At 46.4% G+C, this 25410-nt stretch overlaps 1 protein-coding gene across 1 annotated transcript; it reads left to right on the plus strand.

Moving 5' to 3' along the window:
• The first annotated feature begins 2527 nt into the window (after window positions 1-2527).
• Window positions 2528-24870, plus strand: IL22RA1 (interleukin 22 receptor subunit alpha 1). Its single transcript, XM_056847756.1, has 7 exons — window positions 2528-2570; window positions 11351-11483; window positions 16366-16544; window positions 17786-17970; window positions 19596-19731; window positions 22685-22809; window positions 23845-24870. The coding sequence occupies exons 1-7, from the start codon at window positions 2528-2530 to the stop codon at window positions 24868-24870; spliced, it is 1827 nt and encodes a 608-aa protein (XP_056703734.1).
• Window positions 24871-25410: the final 540 nt, after the last annotated feature.

Consider the following 25410-nt stretch of genomic DNA (forward strand, 5'->3'; position numbering starts at 1 on the left):
CACGTCCGGGGCTCCTTTCAGTTCTCCTTCCTCCCCCCCACCCCCGCCATGCCCAAAAATCAGATCAAACTAACTAGTTCTAGGCTTCTCTGATCCACGACCCTCCCTTGGCGCAATTCAAGTTGGACTTATATATAGAGAGAGTGGTGGCTTATTTATTGATGGAGGTACTTATACCCTGCTTTGCTCCGCAATGTGGAACTGAAGCAGCTTACAAACATCATTCTCTTTTTTAATTAAAATTTATTGGATAATAACAATAACAATAAACAATAACAGCAACTGAAAGAAGCAGGGGGAAAAGTCATGATTTAAAATACAGTATATCTATATACACAATACGATAACAACAGGATTCCTATGTTACAGCTTATTCCTTTGTCTTCATATTCACCGTTCCATCCTGACTGAGCACAACGCATTCCCCTTTCTCACCCTTATTTATAAAATTCTCTATTTTATTTATAGTTTGTGACCATAACTCATCTAAACTTATTGTATCTCTATTTTTCTGATATGCTGGTAGCTTAATTAAAACATATATTTCTTTAACCAGCCATTCCTCTTATCTTTGGAATCGACTTTTGTTTCCAATGTCTGGCAAAGGTCGTTCTAGCAGCAGTTATCATATGTAACCCCATACAAAGTTGGTCTTTAGTTAGGTTAGGTACCAGATTTAACAGGAATATCTCGGGTTTACATGGAATATCCATCTCCATTCCAACAGCTAAGCATTTCACTATTTCAGACCAAAATGCTATAGCTCTCCCACATTTCCACCACATGTGTATAAAATCTGCTTGTTCAAACATCATTCTCTGTATCTCTGTTTTACCCTCACAAACAAGAACCTTGTAAGATAAGTTAGGCTGAGAGAGGTTTACCCAGTGGGCTTCAGTAGCTAAGTGTGGATTTGAACCCAGGTCTCCCAGATCTTAGTCCAACACTCCCACCACTATGTCATGCTGGATGAGTTCAAAGGGTGTTTATTTTTTAAAATTGTATTCATTTGTACCTGCCTTACTCCCTGATGTATGATATGCATGGTACGGAGAGAGTGGACAGGGAGAAGCTTTCCCCCCCTCTCTCATCATACCAGAACACGGGGTCATCTGCTGAAGCTGGAGGGTGAGAGATATGAAACAGATAAAAGGAAGTATTTCTTCACACAATACATAGTCAAATTGGGGAACTCCCTGCCCCAGGATGTGGTGATGGCTGGCAACTTGGAAGGCTTTAAGGGGGGAGTGGACACGTTCATGGAGGAAAGGGCTATTCATGGCTACTAGTCAAAATGGCTACTAGTCATGATGTATACCTATTCTCTCCAGTATAAGAGGAGCATGCCAAATATATTAGGTGCTGTGGAACATAGGCAGAACAATGCTGCTGCAGTCTCTTGTTTGTGGGCTTTCTAGAGGCACCTGGTTGGCCACTGGCCTTGGTCTGATCCAGCATGGCCTTTCTTATGTTCTTGTGTTCTTATGTTCTAATGGGGACCCAAAGTGGCTTGTATTGTTCTCCTCTCCTCCATTTTATCCTCACAACAGCCCTGTGAAGTAAGCTATGCTATGACTGGCCCAAGGCCATCGAGCGACCTTCCATGACCCGGTGCTTGCACAGGGGACCTTTACCTTTTACTCCCAGATATAAGTCCAACACTCTTAACCACTACACCACACTGGCTCTCAATGTGTAGCGATGAACGACCCTGCCTCCCTCTCCCAAATTAATAGCCTGATTTCGAGAATAAATATACTCTTCAGAACTGAAACACTGACCCTAGCCACAGTTAGATTTGAGTCCAGTAACACTTTGGAGACCCACAAGAGTTTCAGGGTATAAGCTTTCGAGAGTCCAAGTTCCCTTCGTCTGTGTCTGATAAAGGGAGCTTCAACTCTCGAAAGATACCTTGAAACTCTGGTTAGTGCTAAGGTGCTACTGAACTCAAATCTAACTGTTCTACTACAGACCGACTGTTCGACTGAAACTCATCCTAGCCATATTTATAGCGCTTATGTGCACGTGTTGCTTTTTTTTATTTTTAAGGAGTTTATCTTCACCTCCTGCCACAACGGCGCAACTAGAATTGCAGAAGTCCCATAGCGGAAGGGACATGCGTACTGTGCCGTTTCTACCTCTTTGAGGCAAGAGATGCAAAAGCCACAAAACCAGAAAAACCAGCTCCTGTTATGAGAAGTGCCAGCAGGAAACTCCTACCTTATCAGGAAATATGTTTGGCGTTCGTTCAGAAGACCAGAGGGGTTGCACACCTCTTCTGTCGTGCGCCCGTCTTATGCCTCTGGCACTCCTGTGGAAGACAGATCATAGAAGCGGTTTACGCACTCGGACTCTGACCGGTCTCCACATGCTGGAGCGGGAATGAAGAGGCCATGCTAACCCCTCTTTCCGCGCAAAAGGTGTAACCGAAGATCGCCAGGGAAGGAATTTGGGGGCATCGGAAACCTATTCAGCGGGGTTGGACGAAAGCTGAATTCGCTTCACATCCGATCTTGCCAGGCTATTAATGAAGGAAATTCTCATCTTCTGGGCCTTGTGCTCCCTGGTGGGTAAGTAACCAACCCGAGGCGCCTCTTTTCCACCAAAAAAGGGTTCTCTGAACTATTGCTAGAATTCCTCAGACAAGCAAATGTTAATTCTGCGGTCAGGTCTTGTGCACATCTGTTTTGAGGCTGTGCGTAGCGGTGTTGTGATGTTACTATAGCCTGACTAGATTCCATTGAATATGTTTTTTTATCCTGTCCTGGTTTCTCCTTCTCCTCCATTTAATCTTCACAACAACCTTGTGAGGTACATTAAGAAGAGAAAGAATAATTGACTCGAGGTTACCCTGCGAGCTTCATGGCAGAGTGGGGAATCTGAACCAACCTATTCCCAGTACTAGTCCAGTGCACTAACCATTGCACCACACTGCTTTCAGCTATCAAATAGGTAGCACTGATCCATTTTTTAAAAATCTTGCCCTTCCTCCAAGGAGCTCAAGGTGGCATTCACAGTTCTACAGGCTCCAGCGTGGTGTAGTGGTTAAGAGTGGTGGTTTAAAGTGGTGGACTCTGATCTGGAGAACCTGGTTTAATTCCCTACGCCTCCACATGAGCGGTGGAAGCTAATTTGGTGAACTGAGCTGGGTGACCTTGGGCTAGTCACAGCTCTCTTAGAGCTCTCTCAGCCCCACCCACCTCACAGTGTGTCTGTTGGGGGGACTAGGAGGTGATTGTAAGCCGGTTTGTTTCTTCCTTAAGTGGTAGAGATATAGGGTTGCCAGATCCCCACTCACCTTCGGCGGGAGGTTTCTGTTCAGATCTTGTGTGTGTGCGCGCGCATGCCGCCTTGCAAGCAGCCTTAGACCACTCATACTCTTAGTTTGAGTGGTAAAGGGCCACAGCGACCCTTCTAAGGCTCCTTGCGAGGTGGAACTTCCGGTTGTAAACTGGAAGTGCCGTGTTGGTGCATGCGTGTACGATTGTCCATTGGCTAGGGTTGTCAATTGCCAGGTAGTAGCAGGAGATCTCCTGCTAATTCAACTGATCTCCAGCCGATAGAGATCAGGTCACCTGGAGAAAAATGGCCGCTTTGGCAACTGAACTCTATGGCATTGAAGTCCCTCCCCAAACCCTGTCCTCTTTAGGCTCCACCCCCCCAAAATCTCCTGCCGGTTGCGAAGAGGGACCTGGCAACCCTACTGTTGACCCTCAGCTGATCAGCGGGCAGAGGGGCACATTACCGGGGGTTTGCCCACCACCAGTGGGCACCTGGCAACCCTATACCAACTCTCCTTCTCCTCCTCCTCCTAACAACCCTGTGATGTAGGTGAGGGGTGAGCGACAGTGATTGTCCTGAAGCCCTGAAATTAGCTTTAAGACTGAATGGGAATTTGCACCTGGTTTGCCCTGCTCCTAATCCAATACTCTAACCACTATACCATCCTAGATCTATGTTTTGTGGACCAGTGAGATTTCCCCTCTGAAGGAGCAGCCCCCCTCCCAGGGCTAGAAGCAGTGGAAAACTAGAAATTCTTGGAGTATTCCTTAGGGCCTTTTTAAGGCAATCCAAGCTGGTGCAATAAAGGTGCGTATGCCAGAGGCAGGAAGTCCCTGGTTCAAAGGTCATCTCAGCCTAAAAATTTCCAGGAGGCCTTTAGCAAGCAGCCTCAGAACTCTACCTGTAAAAGGAGTATAATAATAATGTGAAGCTTTCTAAAATAATGCATAGAAATTGCTTTGAAGTGTGCTGCATAAATGCTAAGTATTAGCAGCATCCACAACAACTAGAGCACCGTTTCAGCACACAGCCTGATCCTGTGCCTTCAGCAGCAAAATAAACTGACAGGTGAGTCTTTTTCACACACAAGCCTTATCACATTCTCATGGCTTCAGAATAATATACTGCTAAAAGCGTAGGAGCAGGACAAGGGGGAAAGGTTACCAATGCTAGCCCTGAACCACATTTTATCTTCCGCATGGCACGCCCCAAAACTATATTCCAGCAACGATAAGGCACCCTCCCTTCCACAAGGGTAGCATAATGGAAAGGTTCAGAAGAAGAAGAAACTTCTTTTCATCCAGTTGAAGAAGAAGAAGAATTGTTTTTTTATATGCCGACTTTCTCTACTACTTAAGGAAGAATCAAACCGGCTTACAAATCACCTTCCCCTTCCCACAACAGACACCCTGTGAGGTAGGTGAGGCTGAGAGAGCTCTAAGAGAGCTGTGACTAGCCCAGGGTCACCCAGCTGGCTTCATGCGTAGGAGTGGGGAAACAAATCCAGCTCACCAGATTAGCCTCCGCCGCTCATGTGGAGGAGCGAGAATCAAACCCGGTTCTCCAGATCAGACTCCACCGCTCCAAATTGCCGCTCTTAACTACTACACCACGCTGCCTCCCAGAAGGACTAGAACACTTGTATAAAGGGAAGAGAAGTACAGAGATCAATTCCCCTGAAGATATTGGTAGCTTTGGAGGATAGACCCTATGGTATCACATCCCTCCTAAGCTCCTTCCCCAAACTCTGCCTTTCCCAGGATCTGCCCCCAAATCTCCAGGAATTTCCCAAGCCAGAGTTGGCCACCCTATGGGTACAACTTTGCTTAGTTCTGATCTGTTAAATAATTTAAAAATTGACAAAATGGGGAAAAAAAGAAAGGAAAGAGAAGGAGCAACCTTTAAAAGTTGAGAAGTCCATACCTCTTGTGCATTTACAATTTTCCTAATTTTGGGGTGCGGGGTGGGGAAACCTCGACTTTTTAAAGGCATTATCTAGCCTCTCTCGTGGAACCTCAGCAGAGAAGGAAACCGCCGGAGCTAGGGTTGCCAACTCCAGGTTTGGAAATATCTGGAGATTTGACAGTAGAGCCTGGGAAAGTGGGGTTTGGGGAGGGGAGAGACCCCGGCAGGGTATATTGCCATGCAGACTACTTTCCAAAGCAGCCATTTTCTCCAGGAGAAGTAGAATAAATGTTTTAAATAAATAATAAATGATTCATATAGTCTGGAGATCGGTTGTAATTCTGGGGGATCGCCAGCCCCCACCTGGAGGTTATACACTACCAATATATAAAGAGGGGAGTGGTACTCGAACATAAACCAATAGAACCAATACCACTGTACAAATATGAGTCTATTTTATATAAGTTCATTAATAGTTAACCCCATTACATATATAAGCTTTTATACTGATATTGTGACATCCCTCAGCAGTATTAAATGGAAGATATAGAAATATACCATATTCTGACCGACTTTGCCCTTGCAAGTCAAAGAAAATTGACGCATTATCTCATAAGATGATGGAATGCCCCCTCTTTAAACACCACAGAAATAAATGGATCACCCCCATATTGGCGAGAATTACTGCCCCCATGAGACAAAATAGTCCCCTTTTTGCTGATGGATAGAGATCCAAATATAACACTGGCTGCGGCCAAATATCTCTCCATCATATTTTCCTCAAAGAAATAACTGGTCAGGACCTGTGGGTCATAGGAGCAAAGAAGGAAAGGAAAGGATATAATGACATAAATTTCTGACCATGGGATTCTACCCAGCGTAAGTTTAAGCTTGTTAAAATTTGCTTTCCTAAAGACCAACCTATATGTCTGACCATGTACAGTTTTTTCCTTTCCCCAAGATTGTAAATTCCAAGATGACATGGTCACTTCTACCAGGGTGCCTACTAAGACCAGAACCAACGGGTTGAAATTAAATCAAAAGAGTTTCCGTCTAGACCTTAGGAAGAATTTTCTAACAGTTAGAGCGGTTCCTCAGTGGAACAGGCTTCCTCTGGAGGTGGTAAGCTCTTCTTCCCTGGAGGTTTTTAAGAAGAGGCTAGATGGCCATCTGTCAGCAATGCTGATTCTGGGACCTTAGGCAGATGATGAGAGGGAGGGCATCTTGGCATCTTCTGGTCACTGGGGGTGTGTGTGGGGGAGGTAGTTGTGAATTTCCTGCATTGTGCAGGGGGTTGGACTTGATGGCCCTGGTGGTCCCTTCCAATTCTATGATTCTATGATTCTACTTTAACCTCATCGACCAGTTCTTCCTTGTTGGTGAGAATCAAGTCTAAGGTAGCAGATCCCCTGGTGGTCCCTTCCAACTCTATGATTCTAAATACATAAGCTTTTTGACAAAGTTTCGTGATTTTTTCCTTGTTTCACTTATTGCTTCCTCAGAAGTCCCTTGCTTTAATTTTCACAGGACAATCTTAGCTGCTTCTGAAGCCTTACTGATTCTTGTTCTCCAAGCAAATATTCAGTTAAATCTCACAGACCACACTGTTATGGGCTCTATGAGTCACCTGGAGATCAGTTGTAATAGCGGGAGATTTCCAGCCACCACCTGGAGGTTGGCAACCCTCTCTCCAGGGGGTCCCAGATAGGACCCGCACCGCTACATTCTGGACCACTTGAAGTGTCCGGAGCAACTTCAAGGGTAGCCCTGCATAGAGCGAGTTACGGTAGGCCTGTCCGGAGGAGATTACAACTAATCTCTAAACTACAGAGATCTGGTTCCCCTGGAGAAAGTTGCTTTGGAGAGTGGACTCTAAGGCATACCCTGCTGAAATCCCTCCCCAGGCTTCACCCCCAAGTCTCCAGGAATTTCCCAACCCGGAGTTGGCAATCCAAGGACCGGATGAAAAACTGGCAACACACTGGGGTTACTTGGGTTACGTGAAACTGCCTGGAGAGAGAAAAAATGACCTGTCTCCTTAACAGAGGCTGGTGGGATGTTATTTTTCAGGTGTTATTTAGAAGACGAAGAAGAGTTGGTTTTAGGGGAGAATCAAACTGGCTTACAATCGCCTTCCCTTCCCCTCCCCACAACAGACACCCTGGGAGGAAGGTGAGGCTGAGAGAGTGTGACTAGCCCAAGGTCACCCATCTGGCCTCGTGTGTAGGAGTGGGGAAACAAATCCAGTTCACCTGATTAGCCTCCTCCGCTCATGCGGAGGAGTGAGGAATCAAACTAGGTTCTCCAGATCAGACTCCACCCCTCCAAAGCACCACTCTTAACCATTACACCACGCTGGCTCACCTCCATGCCAAGAAATGCTTCAGCTGCCCATGTCCACACATTAAGCCTGCGTTAAAGGGACTGGACACTTTTCTATAGGCCTGTTGGAACCCTACAAACCTTTTTTTAGAGCCAAAACTGTCTTGCAAAAGAGACTGAATGTGAACTCCTCCAGAGAGACAATGGGCTTCTCCTGTTACCAAGGGGAGGAGGAGTGGTTGGTACTCTGACACTATAGGGCTTTTCCTGCATGCCTCTGAAGTAATAATACGTGTTCTCAGCCAAAGTCTTGGATGAGTTCCATTGAGTGCATTCAGTTTTACCAAGTGGGAAAACCCCTACATTATGTATTAATTTCTTCCACATTCTTTTCCTCTGAAGACTTGAAGGTAACCATTTGATTGCTAACAATGCAGTCCCTCCCTAGCCTATGTTGCTGGTTGCTTCGTAACTGTAGTGGCAAAGGAGAAGAACCGGCCCCTCCCTGAAAGGCACGTCAGGTTATCAGGAACAAAAAAACAAGGGTGGGGGAGAGGTTGAGGTTGTCAGTCACTGGCATTGATCGGTTTTGCTTTGGCACACCCCAGCCAGAGTCCACATTTAAAGAGCTTGTAAACTGTTATGTATGTATATAGTTAGGCGATATGCAGGGGGAACTTAGGAGCTTGAGTCCTGAACGAAGGATCCTAAGTCCTGCATGCGCCATTGGCCCTAAGCCGGCACACGCCATTGGTGACCCGGGATTGTTTCCCCCCCATCATGGATCGGGGGGGAAGGGGTGCTGGCGGCCAGGGGGGCATATAAGCAGGGCCGTTTGCACTGTGTTCTCCAGTTCTGTTCCTGTTTACAATAAACGTGGTTGCTGTTCGAACTCCGTCTCCGACCTCGTGTGTCCTCCCCATGCGGACATAACATAAGCAACAATTCAAATAGAAGAATATAAGAAAAGCCCTGCTGGATCAGACCAAGGCCCATCAAGTCCAGCAGTCTGTTCACACAGTGGCCAAACAGGTGAAGAAAAAGAAGAGCTGGTTTTTATATGCTGACTTTCTCCACCACTTAAGGAAGAATCAAACTGGCTTACAATCGCCTTCCCCTCCCCACAACAGACACCCTGTGAGGGAGGTGGGGCTGAGAGAGCTCTAAGAGAGCTGTGACTTGCCCAAGGTCACCCACCTGGCTTCGTGTGTAGGAGGGGAAACCAACCCAGTTCACCAGATTAGCCTCCGCCGCTCACGTGGAGGAGTGGGGAATCAAACCCGGCTCTCCAGATTAGAGTCCACCACTCCAACCACCGCTCTTAACCACTACGCCATGCTGGCTTTCCATGAAAGAACAGCCCATAGGCATACTATGCCTTCATTTATACCCTGCCTTTCTTCCCAGTGGGGACCCAAAGTCATTTACACTGTTATTGTCTCCTCCATTTTATCCTTACAATCACCACCCTGGGATGCTGAGAGTGTGTGACTGGCCCAAGGTCAGCCAGCGAGCTTCCATGGAAGAGTGGAGTGTCCCAGGACCTAGTCCAACACTCTTACCACAACAGCAAAGCGGTTAGCTCGGGGCTAGGATTTGGGAGACTTACCTTTAAATCCAAATGGTGCCATGGTGAGCTTGGGACAGCCCATCAGTCTGTACAAGTTTCCCCAGTGGGGCAAACAGTAGCTTCCAGGGATGTTGCAGGTCAAAAAAGACCAAGTTCCCCAATATGCCATGGCCCCAAACCATATTGGGCCACCACATGGCTAAGAATTAAGTTCCAACTGACATACGTCTGGTTTGATAGGACCCAGGAAGGACCCATAAGCAGTGCATAATGTATTGATGCCAAATGGGTAGGGTTGCCAGGTCCCTCTTCGCCACCAGTGGGAGGTTTTTGGGGCAGAGCCTGTGGGGTTTGGAGAGGAACTTCAATGCCATAGAGTCCAATTGCCAAAGCGGCCATTTTCTCCAGGTGAACTGATCTCTACCGGCTGGAGATCGGTTGTAATAGCAGGAGATCTCCAGCCACCACCAGGAGGTTGGCAACCCTACAAATGGGTCAAATTACACAAGATGATGGAATTCCCTGACCTTGACTGTTTAAAAAACGACAACACAGTGCTGAAGTAGGGCTTACTTTTAACTCTTCCTCCTGTTTCCATGATCAAAAATGGTTTCTGCTGCAGTCTGCTTTTAGACTGAAAATAAAAATATGCCTGGCACAGCGTGGGTACCTAGAGAGGACTAGGGGATTTTCTGTCAGGAAAACAGCATGGGGAGGGGGAGCAGATGAGCTAAACTGTCAGTTCCATGGCACCATGGCCTTGATCTGCATCAGACACACACACCTTAAAACCTTCTTTAGAGCCCCTCCCACATGACCCGAATTGCAGTCATGAGACGTGAACGTACTAAGTAGTTTGATTCTGAGATACCCTGTGTACAGAAATCAAGAAAGAAATTCAACCTCCATTTTATATTCTCCAACCCTCCCTAAGGAAACCCATATCTGGGCTGTTGTTAGGGTTGCCAACTGCCAGGTAGTAGCAGGAGATGTCCTGCTAATTCAACTGATCTCCAGCCGATAGAGATCAGGTCACCTGGAGAAAAATGGCCGCTTTGGCAATTGAAGTCTATGGCGTTGAAGTCCCTCCCCAAACCCCGCCCTCCTCAGGCTCTGTCCCAAAAATCTCCTGCCGGTGGCGAAGAGGGACCTGGCAACCCTAGCTGTTGTATACCTTTAGTATAGGGTTGCCAGGTCCCTCTTCGCCACCGGCAGGAGATGTTTGGGGTGAGCCTGAGGTATCCTTTCTGGGAACCTCTGAAATGGACTGAATATGCTGGCCTGGTTAGGCAGAAGGATCAGTCTTCTACCCATGGGGAGTTTAAACTTGTGCTTATAAGATAAAAAAAAAAAGAAATACATACCAAGTGAAAAGATTAAGGTTGAGGAACTGATGAAGAACGAAACGGCCGTCTTCCTCACCTGTCTGACACCTATATATTGTCACTCAATTATATTGTTACTAAAGAAGAAGAAATATTGTTAGAATTACTATATATATGGTGATGTGTTCACTTACCTATAATTATAACCAGACTATACACTTACCTGTTTGTATGCACCTACTTGTGAACAATACATGTGACTTTGTAATTTATGATCTGTGCTTTGATATGACTTTTGCATTATGATGGTAATATTGGAATTAGATTGAAATTGCTTGGAATACTCTTTTTCTGTGTGAATTTTGGTTTAACTATTATATACTCAGAAGTGTCTATTTTGGTCCTAATTACCTGGAGGTTGGCAACCCTACTTTAGTATCCCCAACTGATAGATTTGTTGTAGTATTGTGCCACTATATCTGCATATGGAAGATTGAGGGTTAAACAGTGCATTATGGTTTTCTCCACACATGCATAATGTTTGCCCACGCGTTGCTCTCCCCGTGCGTTTCTGTGCGTTTTGCTCGTGTTTTCCGGATGCCGTTCCAGAAAACGTGGGCAAAACGCGCAGGGAGAACGAGGCGATCTCTAACGGTCGGTAAATGCATGCATAATCAACACAAAGCCCCAAATTGGGGGGGGGTGACCGCGAGTGAAACAGCCATGCATAAAAGTCCTTTTTCTCAAATGATTTCTCTAAGCAGTCTCAGCCCCCACCCTACCCCCTTCACTGTTTCCCCTTTCAGTCTTTGAAATCAACTGGACTGTACGCCCGAAAATGTTGACTTTACTACAAATGAGGAACGTCAGTTGCCTCTTCCCCTGTACTTCTGATAAGAGGTCCAAAATAAGGTAATTGTTCCTTTTTTTCCCCCTCTCCTTCAAGGGGATTTGCTGGCAGAGAGATCTCCGCTCATTCAACAAGCCACTTTTGTCTCCACAAACTTTGAAAACATTCTCACGTGGGAGCATGGGAAGGAGACATCCCCCGGCACCGTCTACGACGTGGAGTATAAAATGTAAGGAGGCTCGGCCTTTTCTGTAATGCCTGGTTTGGAACTGTTTGAATCCACCCAATTCCTTTCAAAGAAAGTCAAAGGCAAGCTGTGGGCCACAAAAGTGGAACCCCTCCTCGCCCCAGGCAATCAGGCAGAGAGGAGAGGACTCGGTAGCTGCAAAGGAGGTTTAAAGGTTTATTATTCAGCTGAATAACAGGCTCCAGTCCAAAACAGAAGCCACCACTTTTAGTCCAGCCTAAGATTATATACTAGCCAAGATGTCAATCATTACAAATGTCATGTTCTCCTCCTCTTTACATCATAGTCTCCCCACTTCAGACATACAAAGTAGGGTTGCCAGGTCCTTCTTTGCCACCAGCGGGAGGGTTTTTTTTTTGGGGGGGAGCCTGAGGAGGGCAGGCTTTGGGGAGGGGAGGGACTTCAATGCCATAGAGTCCAATTGCCAAAGCGGCCATTTCCCCCAGGTGAACTGATCTCTGTCGGCTGGAGATCAATTCTAATAGCAGGAGATCTCCAGGTAGTACCTGGAGGTTGGCAACCCTAATACAAAGTCATGTCAAGCCCACATCACATCTTTCCATATGACCCATGATCAGAAAATGCAGGTGATTCTGCCTTTAGGGTGGGTAATTTACTGTGATAATGAAGCAACGCCTCTTACTCCGGCCTTGGCCGAAGCAATGACCTCACCAACAGGCTCATAGAACAATGGGTGCTTAGAGCAGGGCATGGGGGGAGACTGGATACACTTCTTATCTCTTGTCTCCTACAATCGCATCAGAAGTCCGTGAATCTCCTTTCATCTACTTCAGAAAGCTGCCGACATTGTTTTCATCAGCCCTTAGCTCAGGCCCGCATAGCCAGTCAGCTAAACGGTGCTGATTGTTAGATAGGGTTGCCAAACTCTAGATGGTGCTAAGACTCTCCACCAGCACTGCTGAATGCCAGTAAAAATAAGCAAAAAAGCAGCCCCCAAGCTCAAGTCTAAATGACAACTCAACACAAACTCACAAAGTGAGATTTAAACAACCAAATCTGAATTACCTAGCGCAACTTGTGGAACTATACAACATCCATATACAACATAGTCAATGCAAACTTATCTTACTAGATATCTGACAACCAACCTTATATCTAACAAACAATCATGCAAGTATACAAAACATGCCAACAGTTGAACAACAACTGGCAACAACAAGGTCAGTTCACCTGGAGAAAATGGCCACTTTGGCAATTGGACTCTACGGCATTAAGGTCCCTCCCCTCCACAAACCCTGCCCTCCTCAGGCTCCGCCCCCAAAACCTCCCGCCGGTTGAGAGGGGGGACCTGAGAACCCTATTTTTCGATGATGATTCTTAGAACAAGGGATGCAGATTACTCCTACCTGTCACGAGGAGGGCTTGGACACATGGGTGTAGCATCAACAACGTAAGGCGGTGCTCTTGTGCTATCAAGTTGACAACAGCCACCACCACATTGCTGGGATTATTATGATGATATCATGGGGGGGGGGGGGCGTTTCTAGGATTGTCTAATCAAATCAGAAATCAAGGGCTGACCTAAATGTTACTTAGGACACCTTAGGGACTTGCGGTCCAGATGTATTCTTGATGGGAATTCAGTTCTCAAGCATGTGGGGCACCCCATTAGGATCAGGTGTGATGTGAAGGGAGAAGGGGCTCCTGTCTTCCCCACTTCATCATTTTCCTGACCTACCTGTGCAGTTGCCAGTGGGCCTCACAGTGCCCCTATCGGGCTGTTTCAGGTCAAGAAAACCACTTGTAGGGGAAAGCAAGAGCCCCTTTTTCCGACTCACTGCAGTCTCATTCTGAATTGGGCAGCTGGCATCCTCTGGTAGAGGCCGAGGGCAGGGCGATCAATGTTAGGCGGAGCCAGAACCAACCTTGCAAATTATACCAAACCCCCCTTTTAACCCCTGCGGTGCAATTCACATCTAACATCTAATTGAAATTCAATATATTCTCTTACCGTGGTTCATCTGGCTTGCGTGCTTCTTAGCTGTGGTATGTGGGTAAAGTTAGCCTGATGTGCTTTCTGGCTTGCAAATAGTTCAATTGTTCTGTGATTAAAGTCCTGGGTTTCTTTAATCAGCCCTTGTTTTGTGGACAGTGTTGCTAGAGTATTGAGCCAGTCTTCGGATGTAACGTTTCTTAGGCAAGTGTTTATTCCCTTCGGAGTACAGAATGATCTGCTTCTGCAATAGTCAGAGCATTTGCTTTCAGGATGTAACTTCTCCCCAAAAAACGTTCTGGTAACAAAATGTTTCACAGCAAGTGCTGTCTTTATTTTACCACAAATAGTGGAATCTTATGCATGTTCAATCCAAAGTCTTCTGTTATTCAATAGGATTTGTTCTCAAGCAAATGTGTGTAGCTCGAAGGAGGTTTGGTTTTCTTTAGGCAAGGAAGTATATGTTGGGTGGGGGAGCTCTATCTTAAGTAGATATTTTGTTTAACAACCTTGTTACTGAAGGAGTTGCCTTCCATAACTTTTCTCCTTCTCAAGCTTTTCAGAGCTGAAAAGGCTAAAGGACAATATTTCCTTCCTCACACCAAACAAGTAGCTTCTAGATTTCAGAGAGACACACACCTGTGTGAATTCTCCTCTCCAGGCTTTCCCCTCTTCCTAGCACAAAATGGCTAGCACCTCTTGAGTTTGAAGGGGCAAACCTAAATGTCCTGTGCGAAATGGGCATGTGTTTTAAAAACAAACGCCCTGGATTTATTCTGTTATACAGATCTGATTCTGAATAGAGGAAGCAAAAGAGAGTTGTTGAAGACACAGTACACTAGTTCATGTGGGTTTTAGTACATAAGAACATAAGAAAGGCCATGCTGGATCAGACCAAGGTCCATCAAGTCCTGCAGTCTGTTCATACAGTGCCTCTAGGAAGCCCACAAACAAGACGACTGCAGCGGCATTATCCCTGCCTGTGTTCCACAGCATCTAATATAATAAGCACAGTGGAGCAGTGTTCACTGTCTCCAGGGATCAGAAAAGCAAGAGCTAATTTGTGGATGTGTAAAAAGTCCCCTTTGAGGTAGCTTTTACTCAGCTTAAGTCTTTCATCATACTGGGCCAGCCAGTAGCGTCTCTATTCTGAAACAGTCGTCTCCTTTCCCAGGAGTGCCGGCACCTTGAATCCGTCCTCAGTAGCACACTGTGTAGAAGGTGAAGTACTTGGCGTTCTTACAGTTTCTCCTCTAATCTTTCCAGTAAACAGGACTTCTTGTTTTCTTGTAAATTGTGGACGGCTTTTTATCGTCAACAGGTGTGCAAAAACGAAGGTGCTCATTAGCCATCGGTTTTCCGACTGGTACGTTTATTTTAGCAATTAATGTTAGAACGATGTCAGGAAGGAGGAACGATGCAGGCTTGGCTCCGATTTGGAGGATGGTTACCTGGCAGCAGGAGGAGGGTGCCGCCCTGCCAAAGAGAACACCCTCCAAATCTAGAAGCAATTAAAGGAAATTAATGCCCCGTGCAGATCAAGTAAGACTGGCGTGTTTCTACAAAGCTAGTGCAATAAAAGATAGCAAATCTTTAAACCTCAGAGACAAAAAGGCCAGCTACATATCAGATGCAGTCATGTGTAGATTGCTCCAAGGCCGCCACTGCCCCCCCCCCACAACTGCAGCTACAGAGTCTGCAGTCAGGCACTAGGGTTGCCAGGTCCCTCTTTGCCACCGGCAGGAGGTTTTTGAGGCGGAGCCTGAGGAGGGCGGGGTTTGGGGAGAGAAGGGACTTCAATGCCATAAAGTCCAATTGCCAAAGCAGCCATTTCCCCCAGGTGAACTGATCTCTTTCCGCTGGAGATCAGTTGTAATAGCAGGAGACAGAATCATAGAGTTGGAAGGGACCACCAGGGTCATCTAGTCCAACCCCTTGAACAATGCAGGAAATTCATAACAACCTCCCCACACACACCCCAGTGACCCCCACTAGATGCCCAGAAGGTGGCCAAGATGCCCTCCCTCTCATGAACTGCCTGAGGTCATAGAATCAGCATTACTGACAGATGGCCAAGGGAAGGAGCATTTACCACCTCCTGAAGAAGCCTGTTCCACTGAGGAACCGCTCTAACTGTTAGAAAGTTCTTCCTAATGTCTAGACGGAAACTCTTTTGATTTAATTTCAACCCGTTGGTTCTGGTCCGACCTTCAGGAGCAACAGAAAACAACTGGCACCCTCCTCTATATGGCAGGCCTTCAAGTACTTGAAGATGGTTATCATATCCCTTCTCAGTCTTCTCCTCTTCAGGCTAAACATACCCAGCTCCTTCAACCTTTCCTCATAGGACTTGGTCTCCAGACCCCTCACCATCTTTGTTGCCCTTCTCTGGACACGTTCCAGCTTGTCTACATCTTTCTTAAATTGCAGTGCCCAAAACTGAACTATAGGTGAGATCTAACCAGAGCAGAGTAAATCTTTACAACCACCCGGTAAGGTAGACAATGATCCCCATATTGTGGGGTTGGGGGGGGGGGTTGAGAGAGAGTCGCTTGTCTAAGGTCACCTAGTCATGGAAGAGGTGACATTTGAGTTAGAGATTCAAAGTTCGCTATGCTCCAGCAATCTTAACCCTAGCCATGAGGAAATGTGGGCAGGGTGGAGAGAACCAATCTGGACATTTCCACACACACCCACACACACACCTCAGGTCTCCCCTCTAGGATTTTACAAAATATCTCAAGAGGTGTGAACAAGCTACATTTCTTCATCTGCAGGTGCAACATGATGTCATCAGGAGTAGCATTCCAAAAATGTTCAGGGAAGCAGTTCGATTTTGGAAACCTGATGCCAAATCAAGGAAGTTTTCCTGTCTCTGTAAACAATGCATAAAGCCGTGTTTCCTCTTAGGTATGGGGCCGAGTGGCAGAACAAAAGCGAGTGCCAGAACATCACACAGCCTTTCTGCAATCTCACACTGGAGACTGAAAACTACACTGAACGTTATTATGCCAGAGTGAGAGCCATTGTCCCTAACTGCTGTCAATCAAATTGGATCAGGACCCCTAGGTTCTGTCCCAAGGAAGACAGTAAGTGCTTGGGGTTTGTCTACCTGGAATAGGGTTGCCAGGTCCCTCTTCACAACCGGCGGGAGGTTTTTGGGGCGAAGCCTGAGGTGAGCGGGGTTTGGGGAGGGGAGGGACTTCAATGCCATAGAGTCCAATTGCCAAAGCGGCCATTTTCTCCAGGTGAACTGATCTCTATCGGCTGGAAATCAGTTGCAATAGCAGGAGATCTCCAGCTGGTACCTGAAGGTTGGCAACCCTAACCTGGAAGCATTGCTACTTGCTCTGAAAGCATTGCCTTCTAAGGGTGCTATCTTTTTTCCAGGCATACTTGTGCTTTTAACCACTGGCACATTAAATATTTGGATAGAAACATGTTAACATTTCTGAGAAGGAATAATACAATTTATACCATTTGGGGGATAATTTGATTAAATGATTTGATAAAATTTGATAAACATAATCATTCCTCTAGAACGGATAATCATTCTTGAAAAATGTCTCCTCTTTTGTTGTTCCCGTGTGAGGGGTGTTGTCCTGATTAAAATAAAGCTGATGACATGGGGGTGGGGGAGAGTTGTAGGTCTCCTGCTTGCTTTTTGGACTAGAATAAGCGCTTTTCAAACATGTGATTTTGGTGTGCCAAACTTGCTTAGAGATCCTGTGCTACTTGTGAACCTCCTTATATGCAGAGTTATAGGGTTGCCAGGTCCCTCTTCACCACCAGTGGGAGGTTTTGGAGGCAGAGCCTGAGGAGGGTGGGGTTTAGGGAGGGGAGGGACTTCAGTGCCATAGAGTCCAACTGCCAAAGCAACGATTTTCTCCAGGTGAACTGATCTCTATCGACTGGAGATCCCTTGTAATAGCAGGAGATCACCAGCTAGTACCTGGAGGTTGGCAACCCTACAGAGTTACCATTTTGCCTGAATCGGGCAATGTGTGTATGTTCCGGCTTCGGAACATGCAAATCAAACACTGGATCTTTGAAGGTAGGCATTTGCATGTACTGAAGCTGTACACTTGGGGAAATAGGTCTGTTGCCCTGTCCATACAAAATGATGTCCGCATGTATCGGAATGACTGCAGGTAGCATGCACGCCTGTTACGTGTCTCACAGCTGACCACCAAGGCAGATAACAGCGTGGAGCCATTCCAGTAGGAAACCCCAGCCAGGTAAAACGCCACATTGATTTCCAAACTCTTAGCCTCCAAACTCCACTCTTTACAGTGTGGCCTCCTTGGTTTTTTTCCCCTCTCCCCTGCAGCTATTGTTGGGGAACCTGAAGTGAAATACATCCCCAATGTACAATCCATACAGTTCGTTATACAGCCTCCCTACACTCCCCTGAGAGATGAGGATAATCAGACATTGACTGTGGAAGACATTTTCAGCCGATTTGATGTTGTCCGATACCAGATAATAATATTTTGCCGGAAGACACTGCAAAAGGTAACAGTTGGGGTTGTCACCCAATCAGGGAGGATAAAACTACAGTTCCCAGATTTTTTTTTTTTTTTTTTTTAGGGGGGGAAACATTACTATTCATCTGATCTCAAAGCAGTTTAAGGGCCAAAATACACAATACACCCAACGTGTACTGGTGGGTCACAGGTACTCAACTGAACTCGCGCTCAGAAGTACATTGGGGAACTCACTATAAACAGGACCTATTTGCTCAGCATTGTAAAGTGGGAGGGAGAACTTCTGCTTTCCATCCCACCCCATTTTGCCAGCAGAAACAGCGCGGGGGGCACTTTACTCCCCTTTTCTCTCGTTCCAGGTGCCCTAGGATGGACATGTGGAGCCAGCAAAAAGGTGCAAAAAGCCCCACCCCCACAGTTTCTGCTGCTAGAGTGGGGTGGGATGGAAAGCAGAAGTTCTCCTTTCCCTGCCCCCACCCCCAGTGTTGAGTGAACAAGTGCTGTTTAAGGTGGGTTCCCCCATTTATATCTCACTGCAAGGTGGGTAGCGCACCCATGACCCGGTACATTTCATATGATTTGATCCTGAGACTATGTAGTCCTATGACCAATTAGAGGGGGGACAGGACTGCAGAGAAGTAAACTGGAGCAAAACATAAAGCTTGAGCCCATCTCTTGCACCCACCCATGTGCTGTTAGAACATATCGGTCATTTATGCACGGGTACTTTCACTCATGTTTGCCCCGGTCTGTGTCAGTTGTTCCTCGGAGTGACGCATGAGTTTTTCGTCCATTAGAAATGACCTCATGGCCAGCCCTCACAATTTCCAGGACTTCCCCTTCCTCCGTTAACCCAGTTCTTCCCTCTCCTCTGAGCTCAGCCCAGGTGAAATCCCCGTGCATAAGGCAAAGCACGGGACATGCAAGCTTGGTTTCTCTCACAGCCAATTACAAAGCAACATGTAAAGAGGCGAGAATTCAAATGCATCCTGCTTCCTCTGAGCTCTTTCTGAGCAGAAGAAAGGCTTTTTTAAAACGGAGGCTTGGATTCCCCCCCCCTTTTCAGATCGCTCAGTTTTTTGTTTTTTTGTTCTTAAAATGCTTTTTTATGCAGCAATTGGGGTTTTGGGGGAGGGATTTTCTCTGACAGTAAGCTCTACAAAGTAAGCCAATTACAAAGCAGCATTTAAAGGGGCGGGGATTTGATTTGAGCTTGGAGACTGCTGGTCATAGATTCCCAACAGGAAAGTGTGGGTCCAGCCAGCAACAAACCTCAGGTAAAACTCCAATGCATAAATGACCTATGTTCAGTCTAAATAGTATATTTAGAGTGTACTTCTATGCAGAGTTACTCCAGTGTAAACCTAGTGTACTGTTAATTACATGAAATAGAAACAAAGCAAATGTATCCCATATTATCCTATGCTGTATCTAATGGTGATGGATAACTTCAATGAAGCCCCAAAGCAGTTCAGCAGTGATCTCGATGCTAAGGACCCATGCATAAAAGGCCTGTAATGTGTGAACTGGCCCAACATGATTACCATCAGTGAATCAGCCATACCTGTCACTTCAAAGCCCTTCGTCTGAAAGCAGCCTTTGTGTTTGGGAAATACAAAACCTTTTCCTCTATTTATTTATTTTTAAATACAGTGGAAGAAGACTGAGAACATCAAAGAATTTGAAATCTCTGAGCTGAACCCTGACACTGAATATAATGGTACAATACATATCAAATACTTAGAAAAAATCAGCAAGCCCCATAAATTTCGGGTGAGGACTTTACCAGGTGAGGCTCTTATTATGGAACTTTATCTCATCTTACCTGCCTCTATCGCTCTTTTTTTTACCATATTAGGAACCATTCATATAAAGTTAACAAAGTGAACACTGTGTGTTTGGGTCTTCACGCAAATTTTGAGCTCAGTGTTGCAATTTGAAATATTAGTGCAGTTCTAGTAGGAGGTGGAACACTGGGACACCTCATGAGTCAGCAGGGCTTTCCATTTTGAACTTTTTTAAAAAAGAAGCACATATACTTTTTTGTATGTATGTTTGCACTTTGTTCCTTGCTCACACATCCACACACACACACAAACCCCACAACTAAAAAAAATTACGTAAAACTTCGAAAAGACTGGGAATGGAAGTTGTTTATGAGTAGGGAACTGATACTAGCCAATAGGCACATTCGCAGCTAGTGGGTTTGGGGAGGGGACTCGACTTGTAAAAAAAACCATAATGTGCCACTTGTCTGTCTGTTAGTAAGAAACTTGCAACAGTTTTATAATGTGCCAAGTGGAGGCACATTTTCTCCCCCTTTTTGAATTGTTTCCCTTTCCGTTTCACTTCCCTTGAATATTATTTCAGAAGATGTTTTAAAAGGCTTCTGTCAAGGGCTGCTTTCATAAGGGGATTGTTCCCTGTCCAGAAAGCAGGAGATCCCCTGATAAAAGGAGAACATCTTCGTGATGCCCTGCTCTTTCTGAGCATTATTCATGGCATTCCTGGGGCTTTCCACTTTAATCTGGAGAAAAACGAAGTTCCTCCCCTCCCTAAACCCTACCCTCAGGCTCCACCCCAAAACCTCCCACCGGTGGCTAAGAGGGACCTGGCAACCCTACTTCCTGGGTTGTCACTATGAGGAGGGGGTGGAGCTATGGTTAGGGTTGCCAGTTCTGGATTCGGAAATACCTGGAGATTTTGGGGGTGGAGCCTGAGGAGGGCGGGGTTTGGGGAGGGGAGGGACTTCAATGCTATAGAGTCCAATGGCCAAATCGGCCATTTTCTCCAGGTGAACTGATCTCTATCGGCTGGAGATCAGTTGTAATAGCAGGAGATAGGGTTGCCGACTGCCAGGTAGTAGCAGATCTCCTGCTAATACAACTGATCTCCAGCCGATAGAGATCAGATCACCTGGAGAAAAATCGCCGCTTTGGCAACTGAACTCTATGGCATTGAAGTCCCTCCCCTCCCCAAACCCCGCCCTCCTCAGGCTCCGCCCCCCCAAATCTCCCGCCAGTGGCAAAGAGGGACCTGGCAACCCTAGCAGGAGATCTCCAGCTAGTACCTGGAGGTTAGTAATTCCCTAAGGAAATAATCTCAGTACACAGCCACCAATCATTTCAGCGTATGCAACTTTACTTAAATGCTATTCCAATATGCACGTTGTGTATGCGTAACACTCTATTCAATAAAGTTGCATATGTTGAAACGATTGGTGGCTGTGTACTGAGATTATTTCCTTAGGGAATTACTAGCCATATATCAGTACACCTCCAGTTTATAGTACCTGGAGGTTGGCAAACCTGTTATGTATGCATGGGTGTGTGTGATTGAATCAAGGGAGTAACAATCCTTGTAATTGCATCAGGGGAAACCCTGGGCACCTTGGTGTTCCCCAAGGCTCCTGAACTGTATGTTCCCATTGGCTACTGGGGTTTCCCCCCCCCCCACAATCACGGACTGGGGGGGAGTGGCCGCAGGCGGCCAGGGGGGCATATAAGCAGGGGTCTGGTCGCTGTAAGTCAGTTCTGTTCTCGTTCACCTAATAAAGCGGTTACTGTTGGAACTCCATCTCTGACCTCGTGTGTTCCCCCACGCAGACTTAACAAAATCTACAGAGGGGGAAGGGGAGGAACATTGGGTCGGTGGGCGATGGCAACAGTGAGCAGCACAGAGACGATGTGTGTGTATGTGGACACCATTTCTGCCCACTCCCTTACTGCTCTACTGCTGTGGCTGTGGTGCATTTTCACATCCCAGTCTGGAAGCAGTCTGGTCATGTTTTTGAGTAGAGTGGACCCCTCCAACAATGGAGCCCAGGATGGGTCTATGGAGACAGGTGCATTCTCTGTGGAGTCCATTCGATTACAGGGTCGAAGTCAATGGGCTACAACTGGCAAAAAAGTTGGGGAGGGGAACAAAATTTGTCCCTCACCTCCCAAGAAATTGGGTCAGCTGCAGCAAGAAGCTTTAGGTCCCATGTTCCCCAGTGTATATCTTTAATTTTCCCCTTCTGAAAAAAACGGTTATTTATGGTGGCAAAAAAGTGTGTTCCACTTAGGCACACTGTTTCAGGGGAGGCAAAACTCCTATTCCTGACACTGGCTGGCCCAGTCTCTACAGACAGGGCCAAATGAGCACAGAAATGGGGATGGAGCCAGCCACATTTTCCACTCATTCTCACCCTTCCACACTACAGGCTCCATCTCACATGGCTTTTGCTCATGCAAGTTCCCTTGATTCTCAGTACAGCTTTGTTGGGTAGTTAAAGAGAGGATGCCTCCTTTTTCACTGGCAGAAAAGCTGATTTGATCCAGCCCAGGCATCACATAGCCTAGGCATCACTTAGCCTAGGCATAGTTCTGCCCTTGATAGGGACAACATTTTGGCTTGCTCCAAAGAGCCACATGTATTAGTTCACTTGCATTTAACTGGAAAGTGAGTGGGGTGGATCCTCTCAAGCTTTGTGTTTAACTGGAAAGGAAGTCTAGAAGATCCAGGATTTTATTCCCCAGTTTTATATCTGACGAAGGCAAAGGAGCTTGGACTTACGAAAACACACACACCAAGAATTTGAGGCACTCTAAAGTGCTACTGGACTCGAATCTAGCTGTTTTGCTGCAGCCATAGCTGTCTTCTGAAACTATTTTCCAGTTCTGTCTATCTATCTGGCCATCCCTCCCTCCATCTATCCATCTTGAATACAACCTGAATACTACTCTCTTTCTATTCCACAGACAATCGTTGGCTGACATACTTGTTTGGGGTAGTTGCATTTATGGTTTTATTGATCTTTGGTATAACATACTACCTGATATACAAGTACATTAAGCAATATACTACACAGCAACCCAAGTCTCTGGTACGTACCTTTTCAACTATTATGGAAGAGGGTCTTTTTTAAGGTTGGATATTTTAGGGCCATTCCACCCAGGTTATTTGACCCAAGTTCAATGCTGTTGGGAAGTATGAGTTTTTCCTGCTTCCCCAAAGTGTCAGTGGTGCATTCGTGCACCTCCTGGGGTTTCCCCCCAGCTTTCCTCTGGTCTCTCCTGAACCTGCTGTGCTCCCAAGTTTTTGGGAAAGATTGCAGCAAAGCCTGGTTGACTGCCACATGTGTGGAAAAATTCGGATTTCCCCAGTCCTACCCACACAGCAGCCATTTCTCCTGCAACAAACATTTCCTCTTCCTGCCATGGTTTTTTCTTTCTTTCTTTTTTTAAATCAGCAATTAAACAGCATTATATCACTATACTGCTATACCAATATGTGTATTAGGTTCCCTGAATTCTTGGCTTTCATTTTTTTAAAGTAAGTCTCTAGTCCATTTTGTTGCAGAGATATAAGGGGAAAGGTAAATTGCTACAAGGAAAGAGGGTAGAGACTTGCTTTTTTAAATGAGAGCCGGTAATTCAGAGAACCTGGCGCATATATTGGTATAATGTTTTTTCTTGAATGTTTCCCATGTTTTTTTCAGACCGCTTTTGTGGTAGTCTGAAAAAACACAGGAAAACATCAGCCAAACAAACAAACAACCCATGGGAGCAACAAGAGCAAACAAAGGGAGAACCAGAGCATTTAAGAAGCCAAGCTGTGGCAAAAACCTGATACAGAAAAACCCTTGGCTTGAATATGAGGTTTTGCTTACTTTCCTATCAGCTCTCTGTGTCCGTTACTTTCTTCTTTTTACTTTTGATTCAGTCTGTATTGATAATATGTGCTGATGTGCTGCTGTTGATGGATTGCTGTATGTCTTCTTCTCTGTGAGTTCTACCACCCCTGAGAAGGTGTGGCCCCACTTAGATAAAATATTTTTTGCTTGTTTCAAGAGTTAACGACCCTGTTGCCCAAAGAAGAGGGGCGTCCATCACTCATTTTCATATTTCTTCCTTGGCAGGTTTTCAAGAACGTGCCACACTTCCAGCCACTCATGCCTACTGTGGAGCACACCCTGATGCCCCATGATTTATCCAAGCCTTGCCAAATGGATCCGGAGATGAAACCAGAACAGATGAACCAGCGTCTCCAAGAAGTACTTGAGCACCGAACGGTATTTGATTTGCCAGAGAGAGTTTATCAGCAACAGGCCCAAAGGGCTTCCATCCAGCGCACTGCTGCTCCCACGGGCCAAGTAGATGACACAGTTACCATCGGTTATGCTCCGCAAGTGACCCAGAACAACACACCTCACACACTAGACAACAAGCGCTCGACTTTAACATATGGTGTGTGCGTCGAAGGCACCAGCCGCGCCAACAAGACAAACTCTTCAGCAAACCAATTGACAAAGTCTGATTCTGTCCGTGGCTTTATCAGCAACGGGCATACTAGAGCGCAGAAACAAAAACAGAATGAAAGGGGATTGTGGGGAGACCTGGCTCAAAAGGAGCCAGTGCTGGAGCTGGGGAAAGCTGAGGAAACCCAACAGCAGCAGCTGCTTCAGGGAGATGCCCAGGGCACGCCACAGCAATTTCCTTACCTTCTGCAAGACAGAGTACCCGCCGTTTTAGGGCAAAGGACAGGAAGTTACAAGCAGCAACCTGTGGCATTCTTGCCGTCTGCTCTGGAAACCAGCCAAATCACCACCTCAGAAGGTGACTCTCCGTTGTCATCCATTCTGAATTCCTTGTTTCCAGTTTGCGCCAGCAACGGCCTCTCACAAGATCCCAGCCTCCTGGGGCAATGGGCAGCCTGGGATTCATTAACCTGGACCCACAGCCAGCGGGCCCCTTCAAGGTCCCCAGCAACGGACTGCTTCAGTCGAGCCAGCGAGGGTTTGAAAAGCGAGGCCGGACCCCTGAGCAACGCCCCAGAATCCTCGGACTCGCTTCAGGATAACATGCTCCTCCCGGGCCTGTTCAGAGACTTGGAGCTGAAATTACAGTGGGATCATGGGCCGGATGAAAATGCAGCTATTTATTAGCAATTCACCCAGCAGTTTTGTCGGGGAGGGGAATTTAACACACTACCTGAAGGGAACCGGCCACATAGAGACACATCCCTTTCCAAAACAGCGCTGGAGGGCAATGTCCTTTTCTATGAGGCCATCACTTGTCCTGGTTTATGAATGGCACTTTCATATATGACAAAAAACGGGGAGAGGGGACTCCACAGTCTGGACACATTAGGCTTGTTTGCAGCTACTATATGAGCTGCTTTAGCAGGTTTTTAGGCTAATGGGAGAGCCACAGGGTCACGTGAGGGCCCGGGGAACTGTGACAGGAACAGGTCAAAAGCTATAAGATCAGGATAGGGTTTAGCGTGGCTTCTCCAGGCCAGCCTACCCGTCCTGTGGTGTGGTATGGTGATCAGAGTGTCAGACAGGGCCAAATCTGGGGGGGGGGCTAAGGGGGGCACCTGCCCCAGGCAGCACACAGAGGGGGGCAGCAGCAGCAGATTATATAAAGGAAAAATGTATATAATATATGGGGGGGCATCAATTTGTACTTTTGCCCCTCTTCAA

This window comes from Euleptes europaea, chromosome 3, assembly GCF_029931775.1.
Source record: "Euleptes europaea isolate rEulEur1 chromosome 3, rEulEur1.hap1, whole genome shotgun sequence".
In the NCBI taxonomy this organism is placed as follows: Eukaryota; Metazoa; Chordata; class Lepidosauria; order Squamata; family Sphaerodactylidae; genus Euleptes; species Euleptes europaea.